General features: G+C 35.5%; 1 protein-coding gene across 1 annotated transcript in view; it reads right to left on the bottom strand.

The window, feature by feature from the left end:
* Positions 1-1,905: 1,905 nt before the first annotated feature.
* The window catches only part of LOC100367305 (putative ATP-dependent RNA helicase DDX59), a 31,267-nt gene continuing 12,008 nt past the window's right edge, over positions 1,906-21,164 (bottom strand). Inside the window, exons 6-13 of the mRNA XM_085506838.1 lie at positions 10,517-10,599; positions 8,654-8,702; positions 7,854-7,930; positions 7,074-7,202; positions 6,499-6,602; positions 5,658-5,724; positions 5,012-5,209; positions 1,906-2,022 (exon numbers count right to left, since the gene is read on the bottom strand). Coding sequence (XP_085362964.1) covers positions 1,906-2,022; positions 5,012-5,209; positions 5,658-5,724; positions 6,499-6,602; positions 7,074-7,202; positions 7,854-7,930; positions 8,654-8,702; positions 10,517-10,599 — 824 coding nt within the window. The remainder of the gene's footprint in view (positions 2,023-5,011; positions 5,210-5,657; positions 5,725-6,498; positions 6,603-7,073; positions 7,203-7,853; positions 7,931-8,653; positions 8,703-10,516; positions 10,600-21,164) is intronic.

Below are 21,164 nucleotides of genomic sequence, written 5' to 3' on the forward strand. Positions count from 1 at the left end.
ACCTGCTACTCAAAATATTCCTAGACTCTATTTACATCATTTACAGTGACAATTAAAACACCATGTAGGCCAGGGTCATGTGTAAATAGCGATACAGCCTATATTTGATGATCCACACTCCTACTCCATCCAGAGATAATTGAAGCACCACATAGGCCAGGGTCAAGTATAGATAGCAGTGGCAAAGTATATTACAAGCATATTTTTTGATTATTTATATTCAAAGTGACAGTAAAGCACCACATAGGCCAGGGTTGTGGGCAGATGACAGTGACAAAGTACATTACAAGCATATTTTTGATTATTCATATTCAAAGTGACAATAAAGCACCACATACGCCAGGGTTGTGTGCAGATGACAGTGGCAAAGTACAATACAAGCATATTTTTGATTATTCATATTCAAAGTGACAGTAAAGCACCACATAGACCAGGGTCATGTGCAGATGACAGTGGCAAAGTACAATACAAGCATATTTTTGATTATTCATATTCAAAGTGACAGTAAAGCACCACATAGACCATGGTTGTGGGCAGATGACAGTGGCAAAGTACATTACAAGCATATTTTTGATTATTCATATTCAAAGTGACAGTAAAGCACCACATAGGCCAGGGTTGTGTGCAGATGACAGTGGAAAAGTACATTACAAGCATATTTTTGATTATTCATATTCAAAGTGACAGTAAATCACCACATAGACCAGGGTCATGTGCAGATGACAGTGGCAAAGTACAATACAAGCATATTTTTGATTATTCATATTCAAAGTGACAGTAAAGCACCACATAGGCCCGGGTCATGTGTATATGACAGTGGCAAAGTGAATTACAAGCATATTTTTGATTATTCATATTCAAAGTGACAGTAAAGCACCACATAGACCATGGTTGTGGGCAGATGACAGTGGCAAAGTACATTACAAGCATATTTTTTGATTATTCATATTCAAAGTGACAGTAAAGCACCACATAGACCAGGGTTGTGTGCAGATGACAGTGACAAAGTAAATTACAAGCATATTTTTGATTATTCATATTCAAAGTGACAGTAAAGCACCACATAGATCAGGGTTGTGGGCAGATGACAGTGGAAAAGTACAATACAAGCATATTTTTGATTATTCATATTTAAAGTGACAGTAAAGCACCACATAGGCCCGGGTTGTGTGCAGATGACAGTAGCAAAGTACATTACAAGCATATTTTTGATTATTCATATTCAAAGTGACAGTAAAGCACCACATAGACCAGGGTTGTGGGCAGATGACAGTGGCAAAGTACATTACAAGCATATTTTTGATTATTCATATTCAAAGTGACAGTAAAATTCACTCCTTACAATGTTGCAAAATTAATTCCTTTTTTTTTGTATTCTGATGTACATGTATGGATTCCATTCCATGTGTTCAAGGGCAAGACTTGAAAAAGCAAACAGGCATGTAACTGGGCTGGTGTGCACACATCCCAAATAACAGGTCAAGCAGGCACGCTATTCGTGGGAATCAAAATGTAAAATAATCATGTTCAGTCAGCCATTATGTATCTTATGAAAAAGATATTTATTCATTTTTGTGGTTAAATATAAATATAATAATGTGTAGAAACTTGATCAGTCAGAATCGGAGTCACTATAATCATCTCTTGGTTTTGTATGTTTTTTATAAACAGTATATTTTTTTTGATGCTGTGATTTACGTTTATCTCTCTGCTGCAGAAGATGTGGTGAATTTAGTAGCTGTGCTGGCAATGGTACTTGCTGAGACTCAAGCATCTTCACCAAATCAGCAAACATATGTGTGAATAAGTTAAGGAATATGTCAACATGTTGTCCATGCCAACTTGAAACCAATGGTCACTGATTTATTGTGGTTGACTGCTGTCTTTAACATGATATTATATCTTTCATTGCTGTATATGTATACTGCGGCTTGTTACTAATAATAAAAGGATATATTTGCAGCCATTATTGATGAAAGTGATTGTAGTCCCTCTCTCACCAAGTCTACTGGCTCTACCAACCTAATGTGAAGAAGAAAAAAAACTTCAAACACAATATATTTGTAAGATTCTAAGTACCTGCTACTCAAAATATTCCTAGACTCTATTTACATCATTTACAGTGACAATTAAAACACCATGTAGGCCAGGGTCATGTGTAAATAGCGATACAGCCTATATTTGATGATCCACACTCCTACTCCATCCAGAGATAATTGAAGCACCACATAGGCCAGGGTCAAGTATAGATAGCAGTGGCAAAGTATATTACAAGCATATTTTTTGATTATTTATATTCAAAGTGACAGTAAAGCACCACATAGGCCAGGGTTGTGGGCAGATGACAGTGACAAAGTACATTACAAGCATATTTTTGATTATTCATATTCAAAGTGACAATAAAGCACCACATACGCCAGGGTTGTGTGCAGATGACAGTGGCAAAGTACAATACAAGCATATTTTTGATTATTCATATTCAAAGTGACAGTAAAGCACCACATAGACCAGGGTCATGTGCAGATGACAGTGGCAAAGTACAATACAAGCATATTTTTGATTATTCATATTCAAAGTGACAGTAAAGCACCACATAGACCATGGTTGTGGGCAGATGACAGTGGCAAAGTACATTACAAGCATATTTTTGATTATTCATATTCAAAGTGACAGTAAAGCACCACATAGGCCAGGGTTGTGTGCAGATGACAGTGGAAAAGTACATTACAAGCATATTTTTGATTATTCATATTCAAAGTGACAGTAAATCACCACATAGACCAGGGTCATGTGCAGATGACAGTGGCAAAGTACAATACAAGCATATTTTTGATTATTCATATTCAAAGTGACAGTAAAGCACCACATAGGCCCGGGTCATGTGTATATGACAGTGGCAAAGTGAATTACAAGCATATTTTTGATTATTCATATTCAAAGTGACAGTAAAGCACCACATAGACCATGGTTGTGGGCAGATGACAGTGGCAAAGTACATTACAAGCATATTTTTTGATTATTCATATTCAAAGTGACAGTAAAGCACCACATAGACCAGGGTTGTGTGCAGATGACAGTGACAAAGTAAATTACAAGCATATTTTTGATTATTCATATTCAAAGTGACAGTAAAGCACCACATAGATCAGGGTTGTGGGCAGATGACAGTGGAAAAGTACAATACAAGCATATTTTTGATTATTCATATTTAAAGTGACAGTAAAGCACCACATAGGCCCGGGTTGTGTGCAGATGACAGTAGCAAAGTACATTACAAGCATATTTTTGATTATTCATATTCAAAGTGACAGTAAAGCACCACATAGACCAGGGTTGTGGGCAGATGACAGTGGCAAAGTACATTACAAGCATATTTTTGATTATTCATATTCAAAGTGACAGTAAAGCACCACATAGGCCAGAATCATGTGCAGATGACAGTGGCAAAGTACATTACAAGCATATTTTTGATTATTCATATTCAAAGTGACAGTAAAGCACCACATAGACCAGGGTTGTGTGCAGATGACAGTGGCAAAGTACATTACAAGCATATTTTTGATTATTCATATTCAAAGTGACAGTAAAGCACCACATAGGCCAGGATTGTGGGCAGATGACAGTGGCAAAGTACAATACAAGCATATTTTTGATTATTCATATTCAAAGTTACAGTAAAGCACCACATAGACCAGGGTTGTGGGCAGATGACAGTGGAAAAGTACAATACAAGCATATTTTTGATTATTCATATTTAAAGTGACAGTAAAGCACCACATAGGCCCGGGTTGTGTGCAGATGACAGTGGCAAAGTACATTACAAGCATATTTTTGATTATTCATATTCAAAGTGACAGTAAAGCACCACATAGGCCAGGATCATGTGCAGATGACAGTGGCAAAGTACATTACAAGCATATTTTTGATTATTCATATTCAAAGTGACAGTAAAGCACCACATAGGCCAGGATCGTGTGCAGATGACAGTGGCAAAATACATTACAAGCATATTTTTGATTATTCATATTCAAAGTAACAGTAAAGCACCACATAGACCAGGGTTGTGTGCAGATGACAGTGGAAAAGTACATTACAAGCATATTTTTGATTATTCATATTTAAAGTGACAGTAAAGCACCACATAGACCAGGGTTGAGTGCAGATGACAGTGGAAAAGTACATTACAAGCATATTTTTGATTATTCATATTCAAAGTGACAGTAAAGCACCACATAGACCAGGGTTGTGTGCAGATGACAGTGGCAAAGTACAATACAAGCATATTTTTGATTATTCATATTCAAAGTGACAGTAAAGCACCACATAGACCAGGGTTGTGGGCAGATGACAGTGGAAAAGTACAATACAAGCATATTTTTGATTATTCATATTTAAAGTGACAGTAAAGCACCACATAGGCCCGGGTTGTGTGCAGATGACAGTAGAAAAGTACATTACAAGCATATTTTTGATTATTCATATTCAAAGTGACAGTAAAGCACCACATAGACCAGGGTTGTGGGCAGATGACAGTGGCAAAGTACATTACAAGCATATTTTTGATTATTCATATTCAAAGTGACAGTAAAGCACCACATAAGCCAGGGTCATGTGTGGATAAGAGTTGAAAAGCAAATATTTCATTATCATAATGGCACATATTTCTGGAAATGTATGTTTATGTTGCAATTTTGGTAATCATTGATAAATTTGGAAACTCCCTAACAATGCGCTACATAATTTACATAATAAACAACCATTGCAAAAGTACTAGTACCCCACACTTTCGGGAATTTGTTCTTCAGCATGGCCAAATTTGTAATTTGAACAAGTAATAGTTTAGACACAATTGCACTTGTATTCAGAATTGGGAGTTGGAGTTGTGGGGTTGATTTCACTTTTTTTTTAAATGCTTTATAAAACACTACGGCCCCCTATCATTTTACTTTTGAAATGTGACACTATAATACCAGAAAACCCACCCTCAATCAATATCAAAGATCACACATACCTGGTGTACATACTGTTCAATTCTACTTGGCATGTCAAAGTTAATGACCAACTTCACTTTGGGGAAGTCAATACCTCTACCAACTAAACCAGTACATACTAACACTTGTATGTTACCATCTAGAAACTGTTGTAAAATAAACGTCCGATCACTCTGCTGCTTTTCGCCGTGTAGAGCTGAACAGTTCACACCACACATCTAAAACAAAGAAGTTCAACACTATAATATGTTCAAGAGGATAATTACTCTGTTTAACACATGTCCTACTAATATGCAAGGACACTATACATGTACATGTAAGCCTTGCTTTCACAGACTCACTCAGTATTTCTAAAAAAAAGAATGTTTGTTGACAATTTTATCATGAGTCACATTCAATGTGATCTTTATTGCATCATTCATGATTGTTTTGTAATCGTTACTAAAACAGTACATATGTAGGTTTTAAATATGTAGCAATATCATCAGGTAATTGGCTGATAAATACAGGTATACTGCACTCAATGTTGCTCTCAAGAAGCCAGTAGTTCATTAACAAACGTGGAAGCAACATTGTTTGTAACAAAGATGTATTGTCAACCAGTTAGCTAGAGATGGCTAGGTTTAAAAAACAAATATGTAGCCATAGTAACGATTTTTACCTCACCTTATGAATGGCTTCTGCTAAAAAGTCAGCTCCAACTCTACTTTCAACAAATACTACCATAGGCGGTCTGCAATAATCAATGGATTTTGTTAAAATAATGCCCCCCCCCTCCAAAAAAAAACGCCACAATTTGTAACTCCCTATAGACTAGAATACTGTAAACTACATTAATTTCACAATCAGTGAAATTTCGATGAAATGATAATTTGGAGGGGTGGGTGGGGAGTTCTACAAGATGGAGTGTCAACTAATTATTTTCAATTTCAATTTTTTGTCTTCACAAAAGCCACAAAATCATTAAATTATTGGCAGCGAAAATTAATACTGTAACAGTAATTTTTGCTACTATCAATTATCATGGCTGGGGCATGTGCTAAGAATGGGCAGAACCAGACACCCTCACACTGGATTGAGATGGGTACCACCTAGGAAAGGAAAGTGAGGCAGGCCTCTGGGCACCTGGAGAAGGACTGTGGAAGAGGAGATGAAGGCAGCAGGGAAGACCTGGAATGAAACAGGATGGCTTGCCCAGGACCGTAATGGCTGGAGGAGATTTGTCAGCGCCTTATGCTCCACCAGGAGTGAAGAGTAAGTAAGTAAGTAATCAATTATTATAATACAATAATATGTACTTTACAGAATTTGTAGGGAACAAAATGTCACCACATTCATCAACTCATCTTAAAGATTCCAATGAAATATACTCTGCTACTAAATGTTGCATTTATCAAACTTAAGAGTTTCACAAACAATTTTGATTTGTGAAATAAGTGGCAAATAAAAGATTTAAAGAAAGTCTTTAACCATATTAAATGTGACCTTTCAACCCACAGATACTCACTTGAAATATTTTGGATCTTGTAAAATACTGTACAATTTTTTCTTCTTGGATGGTTCTTCCACCCAGAGTATAATTTGTCTCACTGCTTCATTTGGCATACTAGGCTGAAAGTAATTGAACAAATGTTTTTTTTAAATCTCAAATGTACACCAAACCAATAAGATAAGAATAGCAGCATTTTACCATCAGAACTTGGGTTGATGATAGTGGTGGATTTGTAAACTCTACACAGAAAAAAAATGACAACATTGAAAATGAACGAAAAAAAAATATATTTATAAAACAACCTAAAAATATTTAGCTCAAAACTAAGTGAAAGAAAAAAATGTACAAGGCAATTGGTGCATTTTTTCTATTTTCTCCCATCATGGATTTTCTAGTGCTCAACCCCATTCATTCTTGACGAGAGTCAGCACTACACCCCCTAGAGTCTCCACTGTGAATAATTTTGTTTTTAAAAGTTTGCATTGCAACTTTGGTGAATTCAGAAATAGTATTTGTTAAATGTTAGGATATGTTATGACTGAGAGGGCAGCTCACCAATCCATAGACAATATTATTGAAAAGGCACCCACCTTTCCTAAGGAGACATACACAGGATTTGACAACAAAGAAGATGCCATTTTCTCAATAGCTGAAGGAATTGTGGCCGAACACATCATGGTCTGTACATCATCTGGTGCATGCTTTAAAATGTCCAGTACCTATAAATAACAGGTTATGAGAATAATTACTGTATTTGCTTTATTATTAGCACATATATATGATTATAGAGATGTTCTTATGATCAAAATAATATTTTGATGATTCAATATAAATAATGTTATTTTGGATTTATATGGCTTCTATTGGGGATGGACATCTAAGAAAGCAAATATAGTATTTCTGCCATTAAAAATAAATTATATGTTTAACTGCATATACTCTATTTAAAGGGCCTAGAAACAAAGATTCTATTTATGGTATTCAAGCTACAACTAATTTCAACCGTGGACACATCCCTGTCTCACATAATCCACCCACAAGAACTTGATAGAAATTGATCCTACTGATTTAAAATTTGCCCTCTGATGGTATGATTTGGAAATATTTTGTGCAATCCTCAAAGTTTAGAGTTAGAGTAAAAAAACAGACAAACTATTTACAACTGTTACTTTTCACATGAATTCTTTGAATGATTATGATTAAATAATTAGTTTATGCAACAATGCATTCAAGTTATTTGATGGTGATGGAAGTTCTTCCTCTGTTACAATATTGCAGCATATCTATCTGATGCATTAACAAAAGAGGCTATACCATTTTAATGGGGGTGTAGAAGAGTTTCACTGTGAGAGATCTGCATTGCGACTGACCTGTTCTTGAAAACCCATGTGTAACATAGAATCCATTTCATCAATGATGACCACTTGAAGAGACTCCAAAATGACTCCTGCCAGTAAAGACACAAGAAACAGTATTTTCTTAATTTGTTATTGGTTATTGTAAAAACAGTAAATATTATACATATTTCATGACTCATGGGCCTTGCAAAAACAAAAATGTTCCTAGTACAATGAAGGGATAAAGTACAAACAGCATAGGAGAAGCCAGAAAATAACACCACTCACACAGGATCTTGAGTGACTAAATACATGTATGTAACTTTCTTCCATATTTCAGTGTATGTAGAAATTTATAGTAGAGCCAGTTTGTATTTGTACCAGTTTACTGTACTGTTTATTTGCATTGGTGCAAATTGAGGTGGTACCAGTGTACAGTGCAAGTACCAGTTCAGAATGACATCTTTTAGCAGAGAGACAAGCTTAGAATGGTACCAGTTAGTACCAGCTTATGAATATCCCTACTCAGGACATGTACATGGCACTAGTTAGTACATGTACCAGTTTAGAATAGCATCATTCACTCAAATTTTATCTGTTGGCTCCAAAAGTAGGGTTCCTTTCAAGAAATATTGAAGAATAAAAAATTGCAAAAACAACTGGATGAGAAGGTCTGGTAGTGAAAAGGTTAAAACGTTCCAAAAAATCATTCATTAATGAATGAAATTCAATGAACCAAAACATCAAACACAACATGTGTTGTTTTAACACTGCTGTTCACAACAATACAATCAAGCCTTAATTTTAAATTATAAAAAACTATACAATATTACCTCCTCTGTCAAGTATATCTTTAAGTCTTCCAGGTGTAGCAACAATTAGCTATAAAGATAAATACATTGAAGCACTTTTATTATTTTAAATGGTACCAGTATGCATATATAAATAGCTCAGTTGCCAATTCAATCTTCAGGTTAAAGTTTATTTTTAGCAAAATATTGTTGGAAGCATTTGACACGTCAAGTAATATGTGTACTGTTATAAACAGAATGACTTTGGTATTGACAAGATATCCGCATCAGAATTTTCATGCAACTATCTAATCATCCCCTAGCAGTTCTGTGGATTTGATTGTTTTTGAAATTTCAGCATTTTAGGGTGACATCAATTTACTAAATCACAGACAGTATAATTCTCCGCTCAGAGATCATTGATCAAAGATGGCCTATATAACAAAATATTCTTGCACAGCCCTCAGGCCCCTTCCTTTCATATTTGTTACCACTGCATCTGAATGAACTTAAAGGGTGGCAGTCGTCGTGCCGCGTCCTGTTCGATATAGCAACGTATACAACGCTTGTAAAATACATTGCTTATTTACATGAAATTCGAACACATGCTTTAACATACGTCCTAGATTAATTGTATTAATCAAGAACATGAACCAGAATTTGTTCAGCAATGCACAACAGGATTTATTGTAGTGAAGACAATAAATAACTTCAACAAGCTGCCTCTCAGCTCAGCAGCACCGCTGTTAGCAATGCACATTTCACTTTTAAGATGTCATCACAAAATGAACAAATCTGAGTGAGGTCCACCTGTATTACCTACTAGTATGTGTATAATATCCAAATGATCAAACTTGTGATTTTCAACAAGAAGTTGAAAATATCACTTTTTTTTAAAAATTACAAAAAAATTCATCAAAATTACAGAATTAAAGATATCATCACGAAATAAACAAATCTAAGAGAGGTCTGCCCAGGGTACAAATACACCAAGTATCAAAGCAATAAAAATTGTAGTTTTCAAGAAGAGGTCGAAAAAGTAAAAAGTTGACACGGATGATGCGGATAATCACTCATATACAGGGATAAGCTCTGCTCAATAAAGTCGACAGAGGAGGTAAAATAGTGCAATATGTCATGTCAGATCAGATCAGTACTCAAGAATGCTGTAAGTTTCAAAATCATTTATTAGTTAAGCTAATCAAACTTGAAAAGACATGCAACAAAGTTTTTAAGGGAGCATAGTTATTTACTTGCTTTATCTGAAGTGCACCTTTCACAAGAAGCATAATAAAAACCAACAGTTGCATTAATTGTGTATCATATCATTGAAATATATTAAGGAAAAAATAATATACAGTGATAAATTAAAATACACAAGCAGCAAAATTTAAGTGACCTAAACACAGGGTGGGTGAACTAGAATTCTTCCACCTTCCACCTGATGTTACCCTATCGTCATAATTTACACGATGCCGTAATTTTGGAACTATTTCCAAGATTTGAGAAATTTTTGAAAACAAAGTTCATAGCCAGAAAGTTCCAATAATTTTCACTAACTTACTCAGTTCTAGACATCCTCCACTAAATGGTTGGATCAGGAAGATGTATAATAATATGTCTATTACGAGGATACTGCGAAGTACATGCTCATACAGTACACTGTCTCATAGACGTCTACTACAAACCTGATAGCCAATGTACAGTATTCATGCATACCTTTCCGTAGTCCTCGCGATAACCTTAACATTATTATTATGAGTGCTTATTCAATAGAAGTAAATAGTTCAAAAAATAAATTTCAAGATCTGGTACAGAAATAACCATAAATAGAATGTAAACTCCTTTCCAAGACCCTAAGTTTGTCACATCATACCCCCTAACTACATGTAAATTTTTAAGTACCTGAACTCCCTTGCTTAGTCTGTACAACTGTGTAGGCATGGGTAGACCTCCTACTAGTAAAGAAGTCTTCATTCTAGGAATACCTGTTAGTGAGTAAAACAATAATAGGATTCTAGTGTTAGCATTGTGCCAGGCTGACAGATATCTTACCATAGGAAAGATTTAGAGCAGATACAAATTACATACTATTAGCAACTATGTTGTGTGACACCCCCCCCCCTAGAGGATACATGTAATCAGAACTGTACATAAGGCTCTCACCTAGAACATGTGACCATGTTTAACCTTTATCTGGTCAAGTCAATGTAAAAGTACATTTTATTTTTTCACTATTTTAAATTCACTTATTAAATATAACCAGGCATTTCTTGCAATCATCCTTCATCTGCATTATCAAGATGCAACAAAAGTTTAATAAAATTAGTATATTCAGATACCTATTAAGGACTGTGATTACCATCTAACTATTTCTGTATATAACAACACTTGCTGTCATTTAACATAAAACTTTACTGCTGTAATCTAAAATGGAACAGCTTATGTTTCAATATTTTTTGACAATCATATAACATTAAAATGTGCATGTCCTCATCAATTTTGGAAAACAAATTAAACAAAAACATTTGCCTATATATCAATCTTGATTCCAAAAAACAATTTGTAGGACAAATTTTGTGTGCCGTCTTTTATCACAATAGTAAGATGGCAAATTAATGTGCCATCCCAGTGTTGTCAACCAGGAAAGGTTACTTTTACACCAGAAAACATTTCCATTGGAGTCACTGCTATCTCTCTTGACAATGGGAGTCGGAGGGGGGGGGGTCATTTATTGCAAGTTGCAAACCAATCTCACAAAACTTAATACTGCATGTTTGAAAGGCAGGTTAGACTGTATTATGTTTCATATACTGCTGAGTAACATTTGGATTCAAGAATTGAACCCAGAACCTCCCTGATAGTATAGTATAGTAGAGTATAGTGTATTTTATTTGACTCAAATTAATGAATTGGAAATACATTAACCATGGTCAATAATCATACACACAAAAAAACCCAATAACAAGAAATACCGATAAAAAAAATAAAATAAAATGTTAAAACAGATAACACTAACAACTATTGGGTATTACATTGTAAAATTATGTTAATAAACTTTCCTAGATTATTGATATCTTTTATTCCCATAATATGCACAAACATATCTTCTGTTGGTAATTTTAAAATATTATCATTGTATAATGATAGAGTATTGCAAAAGTAGCTACGTGCCTTTACAATTTCATCCAGTTTGCAGTCAAAAAGAGCATGCATTTCATCACCAACAGACTGATCAGAACACAGTGTGCAAAATCTTTGCTCTGAGGGTATTTTTTGGTATCTTAATTTTTCAATTGGTAATTTATGTGCTGAAATTCTAAATTTGGTTACACTTACTCTGTGATTTAAATTATTAATTTCATTCAGATATGGTTCAAATTCATAATCTGATTTGTATTTATTGTAAATACGTAGTTTATTATGTTCCTTTTTGGATAGAGTTGGCAACCAAATTTATTCATAGTAAATTCTTTTAAGATTGTTTCTAAAAATTTTAGCATCAGTGTCATTTAATCAAGTTACTTCAAGTAGTTTAATTACTATTGATTGTACACTCTGACTGATAAGCACAGTGCACTATATTACTGCATTCTTTATTTTTTACTTTTAACCAAAACTTGTACATTTGGGTACAAATTTCAGTCATTAGGGGATAACTACCAAGCTCTGCTCTAACAGCAATATTACTTGCCCTTTTGTGAACACCAAGTAGTTGTTTGTAGAATTTGATGTGGATTGATTCAATTTTTGAGCTATCACTGAATAATTACTGAATAAATAATTCAGGAGTCATATTAGGCTTAAAATTAAAAGCTGCCCAAATTTCCGAGTCGTATAGTAGAATAGGCATAACAGAACTACAAAATAGTTTAATTGCATTAATTGGTGAGGCAATAATGTTGTTTAATAGCAGAGTTTGTTTTAGGACCCCTAGTGCTTGCTAGCAACTGTAAAATTGCCACTATTCTGAAAGGCGATATAACACACACATGCTAACCACTCAGGTGTCTCTATACATATCAATGCTCATGAGATATTCATGAAGGAGCAATTTGAACTCATGAACTCACGAATAATAGGCAAGTTAAAAATAACAAAAACCAGCCACTAAAAGTTCGGGTTCACAAATACTACTACAATACAGCTATTGACAGAGGAAGGTCACGCCCTGTATACAGGATTCATGGTTTAGTTAACACACAGGCATACTAAAAAAAACAAGCTGTGAAACCACCTACATGAACATGTATAGCACTGGACACCATCACCACAGGTAAATCTCTATTTGTGTTAACAGTTTTATAGTTTTAGGTAGTGCATGGGTAATACATTTCTTTCTCTTAATATGTTAATTCATGGCATATGCATGTCATTTTCTGTATTATAGTTACCGTACTTGACTGAGTTATCGCCCAGGGGCCTCAACTCAGAAAATCACGATTTTGTGGGGGTGGGCGCTTACCCGAGCACCCCCCTCGAAAAAGAGTGCAAATGAAAATTTTGATTCATAAAAATCGATATATGCTTGTATTTTATGCATGTATTTATCAACAATTTCAAAGTTTACACTTGAAGAATTATACCGGTAATTTCAAACATATAATATAGCCAAACGTTCCTGTTTATTCCACAATGGTAGGTATAATTAATGAGCATTCTTTGTCTGTATTGCACTCCAGAGGAAAAGTTCAGAACCAGAAAACGGGTGAGCTAAATTGTCGTCTGCATTTTACATGAGACATGATCATTTATAAACACAGAGTTAAGAGGTCATATACGTTTTACAAGTCTGACCTTGCCCATATAATCTTGTTTTGACATGTTTTTTTTAACAAACACATTTACTTTCAGTTAACTCGTTATGTTCATGGTATTTGTGATTTTTGAAACAAATAATAAGTAACTTGTATACTGATGGGCATCAAGTTAGTGGCCCAAATTTGAATGTCAGTGTGTTATTGAATAAATAAAAGAATGGCCACAGTGCGTGGACATCATAGGCCATCACCAGTCGTCACACGTATTGAAAACAAGCTGGTAAGCTGACTTGCAATCCCCCTCTATATATATCACATTTTGAGCACCAGCACCCCAATCTTTTGTAATGCACTACCACGATATGCCGCATTAACACATTTATTCAAGACTTTTGTCAACATTCGTCAGTCTTGCTTATACGAAGAGCACGAATGAAAAAGGTTGCTAAGGTAACGCACCTTCAGTGCTTGAGGTTCCCAAATGTTGACGTAATTCCAGAAGACGTACAAGTACTTTATGATTGTTTATGAAATTATGCTAATTTATTCATGGCAGGTATTATTCTGTATTTATTCTGTGCTCATGAATATTCATCTAAGTCGATATTACCTTTAGGAGTTTGAAGACCAGCAGTGAGGATCGACCTTCGTATCAGGCGGTATGGTGAATCAGACATGTAAAGATGCTTGTATTTTGAGTGAGTGTGAGGATCGACCTTCGTATCAGGCGGTATGGTGAATCAGACATGTAAAGATGCTTATATTTTGAGTGAGTGTGAGGATCGACCTTCGTATCAGGCGGTATGGTGAATCAGACATGTAAAGATGCTTGTATTTTGAGTGAGTGTGAGGATCGACCTTCGTATCAGGCGGTATGGTGAATCAGACATGTAAAGATGCTTGTATTTTGAGTGAGTGTGAGGATCGACCTTCGTATCAGGCGGTATGGTGAATCAGACATGTAAAGATGCTTGTATTTTGAGTGAGTGTGAGGATCGACCTTCGTATCAGGCGGTATGGTGAATCAGATATGTAAAGATGCTTGTATTTTGAGTGAGTGTGAGGATCGACCTTCGTATCAGGCGGTATGGTGAATCAGACATGTAAAGATGCTTGTATTTTGAGTGAGTGTGAGGATCGACCTTCGTATCAGGCGGTATGGTGAATCAGATATGTAAAGATGCTTGTATTTTGAGTGAGTGTGAGGATCGACCTTCGTATCAGGCGGTATGGTGAATCAGACATGTAAAAATGCTTGTATTTTGAGTGAGTGTGAGGATCGACCTTCATATCAGGCGGTATGGTGAATCAGACATGTAAAGATGCTTGTATTTTGAGTGAGTGTGAGGATCGACCTTCGTATCAGGCGGTATGGTGAATCAGATATGTAAAGATGCTTGTATTTTGAGTGAGTGTGAGGATCGACCTTCGTATCAGGCGGTATGGTGAATCAGATATGTAAAGATGCTTGTATTTTGAGTGAGTGTGAGGATCGACCTTCGTATCAGGCGGTATGGTGAATCAGACATGTAAAGATGCTTGTATTTTGAGTGAGTATTTATTTACATTTACTGTGTGAGTGTTACTTTCAAGAGCTGACTTTTTGATCCATTCAAGTGTTAACTTTTACATGTTTTTCATTGGCGACCCGCTCCATGTGCATGTGTGTGTCTATGTGTGTGATTTCCAGTGTTTTCACATAATAATTCTTTTGTGATTATTTTAGCTTACGAAATTAACACCTTCGGTTGAAATGATAACAGCTGTGTACCAAGTAAACAACTGGGTGGACCATGCAAATTGCATTTCACATGACATGTGCACTGGTGCAATCCCTGGGATTGTGGAGTCGTGCTTTAAGCCCTTTACAACTTCACTGTTAGAGTGAATCGAACACCTCTCCTTTGTTCCAACACCACAAATATTGTTTGGATAATTTTCAGTCAATGTAATCACATTATAATGTACTGCTCTCTGTTTTTCTCACTCCTGCTTCAGAAATGTCTAAGGAACTGGAAATTTATCGGTATATATAAATATATGGGAGTGATATTGAAGACGGCGCTGCATACTGAATAAATAAAGTTGATGAGTTATAGTTACAAAATGTATAAAAGGTCTGCACCTCTATAAATTCCCATGGGTATATTGTGTTAAGAGAAGAGGTAATATACCCAAGATGAATATAAAAAATTGTTTTTTTTTTCTGATTGTACTCTCTGCATGCAGCTTAAAAGTAATACTGCTGCTTTTAGAGAGATCTGAAGTTCAAAAGTTGTCCACATGGACTCCTGGAAAATTATATATCAACAGTGACAACCTCAAATCTTGGTTACATCAGAACTTAGGAAGGTTTTTTGAAGGTAGACGACTAAGTGCAGAGACAGACATGGATACTTCAGAAGTTGGAAACCCTGTACTGCTCAGCAGAAATTTCACTGTTAAGTGTTACGACACAAGTGTATACATAACAACTCTGGTTACGATCAGGATTTAGTACACATGGAAATGCCGGCCCAAATTAACCGAATGCAATCTTCTAACAAGATCTTAACAGCGATGGAAACAAAAAGTATTCTGCCCGAAGAAGACGAGCCTAATTTGAAGAAAATTCTGCAAAGTTATGACAAACAATTCAAGAACCAATCTGTGGATAAATATAACCCTGAGGGGGTGGTGTATCAGAAAAGGAAATTTCATGGAAAACTGACACAACAGGCTGCTTTATGTCAAGTAAAAAAAAACCTACCGAGTATGATGGCATATGACACAACGCCCTTCAAGGAGATGGGGATATCAAAATATTTTCCAGGAAGAAATATTTATGAGAAATATAAGTACAGTCGATGTGCAGTTGTATTAAGTTCGTTTTATATGAATGAAACAGGATTTGGTGATGAAATAGGTAAAAACCATGCTTTTTTTTTAATTTTAATTTCCCGTTATGAAGCCGTATGAAGCACATTCTATTAAATGTTATATTTTGCACCATGATATTTTAGTATATTTTTTTAATGTCTATATTAAATTTAGACCAAACTAGACACAAGTTTTGCTTTTGTGTATTGTTCTAAACTTTTCAAACAAATGAACACAATGCTCATTGGCTAAAGGTTATAATCAACATTTTTTTGAAGAAAAACACAACATATGAAAGATAACAAAACTAATTTTGGCATTCTATGGTTTAAATCTTGAATCTTTTTTTTTAATATTCAGATTCTCATGAGGCAGTTTTGCGACTAAACGATGCCCCAACAGTGGGATATGAGAAATCAGTTGGTAGGAAAACCACAATTCGTCTTCTAAATAGCAAATGCTTCAATGACAGTACATTTATTAATGACACAGAGGCCATGTTTGTGAACACCACACTGGTCACATGGAAAAGTGGACCATATAATGGTAATTTGTATAAGGTGAGTAGTGTTAATGACATAGAGGCCATGTTTGTGAACACCACACTGGTCACATGGGAAAGTGGACCATATAATGGTAATTTGTATAAGGTGAATAGTGTTAATGACACAGAGGCCATGTTTGTGAACACCACACTGGTCACATGGGAAAGTGGACCATATAATGGTAATTTGTATAAGGTGAGTAGTGTTTAATGACATAGAGGCCATGTTTGTGAACACCACACTGATCACATGGAAAAGTGGACCATATAATGGTAATTTGTATAAGGTGAATAGTGTTAATGACACAGAGGCCATGTTTGTGAACACCACACTGGTCACATGGAAAAGTGGACCATATAATAGTAATTTGTATAAGGTGAATAGTGTTAATGACATAGAGGCTATGCTTGTGAACACCACACTAATCACATGGGAAAGTGGACCATATAATGGTAATTTGTATAAGGTGAATAGTGTTAATGACATAGAGGCTATGTTTGTGAACACCACACTGGTCACATGGAAAAGTGGACCATATAATGGTAATTTGTATAAGGTGAATAGTGTTAATGACATAGAGGCTATGTTTGTGAACACCACACTGGTCACATGGAAAAGTGAACCATATAATGGTAATTTGTATAAGGTGAATAGTGTTAATGACATAGAGGCTATGTTTGTAAACACCACACTGGTCACATGGAAAAGTGAACCATATAATGGTAATTTGTATAAGGTGAGTAGTGTTAATGACATAGAGGCCATGTTTGTGAAAACCACACTGGTCACATGGAAAAGTGAACCATATAATGGTAATTTGTATAAGGTGAATAGTGTTAATGACATAGAGGCCATGTTTGTGAACACCACACTGGTCACATGGAAAAGTGGACCATATAATGGTAATTTGTATAAGGTGAATAGTGTTAATGACATAGAGGCTATGTTTGTAAACACCACACTGGTCACATGGAAAAGTGAACCATATAATGGTAATTTGTATAAGGTGAGTAGTGTTAATGACATAGAGGCTAAGTTTGTGAACACCACACTGGTCACATGGAAAAGTGGACCATATAATGGTAATTTGTATAAGGTGAGTAGTGTTAATGACACAGGCCATGTTTGTGAACACCACACTGGTCACATGAAAAAGTGGACCATATAATAGTAATTTGTATAAGGTGAATAGTGTTAATGACATAGAGGCTATGCTTGTGAACACCACACTAATCACATGGGAAAGTGGACCATATAATGGTAATTTGTATAAGGTGAATAGTGTTAATGACATAGAGGCCATGTTTGTGAACACCACACTGGTCACATGGAAAAGTGGACCATATAATGGTAATTTGTATAAGGTGAATAGTGTTAATGACATAGAGGCTATGTTTGTAAACACCACACTGGTCACATGGAAAAGTGAACCATATAATGGTAATTTGTATAAGGTGAGTAGTGTTAATGACATAGAGGCTAAGTTTGTGAACACCACACTGGTCACATGGAAAAGTGAACCATATAATGGTAATTTGTATAAGGTGAATAGTGTTAATGACATAGAGGCCATGTTTGTGAACACCACACTGGTCACATGGAAAAGTGGACCATATAATGGTAATTTGTATAAGGTGAATAGTGTTAATGACATAGAGGCCATGTTTGTGAAAACCACACTGGTCACATGGAAAAGTGAACCATATAATGGTAATTTGTATAAGGTGAGTAGTGTTAATGACACAGAGGCCATGTTTGTGAACACCACACTGGTCACATGGAAAAGTGAACCATATAATGGTAATTTGTATAAGGTGAGTAGTGTTAATGACATAGAGGCTAAGTTTGTGAACACCACACTGGTCACATGGAAAAGTGAACCATATAATGGTAATTTGTATAAGGTGAATAGTGTTAATGACATAGAGGCCATGTTTGTGAACACCACACTGGTCACATGGAAAAGTGGACCATATAATGGTAATTTGTATAAGGTGAATAGTGTTAATGACATAGAGGCCATGTTTGTGAAAACCACACTGGTCACATGGAAAAGTGAACCATATAATGGTAATTTGTATAAGGTGAGTAGTGTTAATGACACAGAGGCCATGTTTGTGAACACCACACTGGTCACATGGAAAAGTGAACCATATAATGGTAATTTGTATAAGGTGAGTAGTGTTAATGACATAGAGGCTAAGTTTGTGAACACCACACTGGTCACATGGAAAAGTGAACCATATAATGGCAATTTGTATAAGGTGAATAGTGTTAATGACATAGAGGCCATGTTTGTGAACACCACACTGGTAACATGGAAAAGTGGACCATATAATAGTAATTTGTATAAGGTGAATAGTGTTAATGACATAGAGGCTATGCTTGTGAACACCACACTGATCACATGGGAAAGTGGACCATATAATGGTAATTTGTATAAGGTGAATAGTGTTAATGACATAGAGGCCATGTTTGTGAACACCACACTGATCACATGGAAAAGTGGACCATATAATGGTAATTTGTATAAGGTGAATAGTGTTAATGACACAGAGGCCATGTTTGTGAACACCACACTGGTCACATGGGAAAGTGGACCATATAATGGTAATTTGTATAAGGTGAATAGTGTTAATGACATAGAGGCTATGTTTGTGAACACCACACTGATCACATGGAAAAGTGGACCATATAATGGTAATTTGTATAAGGTGAGTAGTGTTAATGACATAGAGGCTATGTTTGTGAACACCACACTGATCACATGGAAAAGTGGACCATATAATGGTAATTTGTATAAGGTGAATAATGTTAATGACATAGAGGCTATGTTTGTGAACACCACACTGGTCACATGGAAAAGTGGACCATATAATGGTAATTTGTATAAGGTGAATAGTGTTAATGACATAGAGGCCATGTTTGTGAACACCACACTGATCACATGGAAAAGTGGACCATATAATGGTAATTTGTATAAGGTGAATAGTGTTAATGACATAGAGGCTATGTTTGTGAACACCACACTGGTCACATGGAAAAGTGAACCATATAATGGTAATTTGTATAAGGTGAGTAGTGTTAATGACATAGAGGCTATGTTTGTGAACACCACACTGATCACATGGAAAAGTGGACCATATAATGGTAATTTGTATAAGGTGAGTAGTGTTAATGACATAGAGGCCATGTTTGTGAACACCACACTGATCACATGGAAAAGTGGACCATATAATGGTAATTTGTATAAGGTGAATAGTGTTAATGACATAGAGGCTATGTTTGTGAACACCACACTGGTCACATGGAAAAGTGAACCATATAATGGTAATTTGTATAAGGTGAATAGTGTTAATGACATAGAGGCTATGTTTGTGAACACCACACTGGTCACATGGAAAAGTGAACCATATAATGGTAATTTGTATAAGGTGAATAGTGTTAATGACATAGAGGCTATGTTTGTGAACACCACACTGGTCACATGGAAAAGTGAACCATATAATGGTAATTTGTATAAGGTGAATAATGTTAATGACATAGAGGCTATGTTTGTGAACACCACACTGATCACATGGAAAAGTGGACCATATTATGGTAATTTGTATAAGGTGAATAATGTTAATGACATAGAGGCTATGTTTGTGAACACCACACTGGTCACATGGAAAAGTGGACCATATAATGGTAATTTGTATAAGGTGAATAGTGTTAATGACATAGAGGCCATGTTTGTGAACACCACACTGGTCACATGGAAAAGTGGACCATATAATGGTAATTTGTATAAGGTGAATAGTGTTAATGACATAGAGGCTATGTTTGTGAACACCACACTGGTCACATGGAAAAGTGGACCATATAATGGTAATTTGTATAAGGTGAATAGTGTTAATGACATAGAGGCCATGTTTGTGAACACCACACTGATCACATGGAAAAGTGGACCATATAATGGTAATTTGTATAAGGTGAATAGTGTTAATGACATAGAGGCTATGTTTGTGAATAGCACACTGGGCACATGATAAGCTAGGCCATATAATTTATAACATTACATATTTATTTGGTCTTTGTTCCTGTGTGCGAAGCACACAATGGGAGTCTTTGCAGTTAGTGTGTCTGTATGTGTGTTTGTGTGGGGATGTGTATGTGTGTGTGTCTGTCTGTTCTACTGATATCTCAAGAATGATACATTGGTTTTCGATGAAACTTTATGCATAGATGCTCTGGGCCAATGCTTAGATTTGATCAGGTTTTGGTAAAAACATATGCATATTAATTACCAAATTTCCATGATAATTAGCTAATTTGTAGCTGTTCCATGACTGTTCAAGTGATATCTAAAGAGCCACTCATTAGGTTTAGATGAAACTTGGTACATAG

Source organism: Saccoglossus kowalevskii, chromosome 13 (genome assembly GCF_978046115.1).
Source record: "Saccoglossus kowalevskii chromosome 13, keSacKowa6.1, whole genome shotgun sequence".
NCBI lineage: Eukaryota > Metazoa > Hemichordata > Enteropneusta > Harrimaniidae > Saccoglossus > Saccoglossus kowalevskii.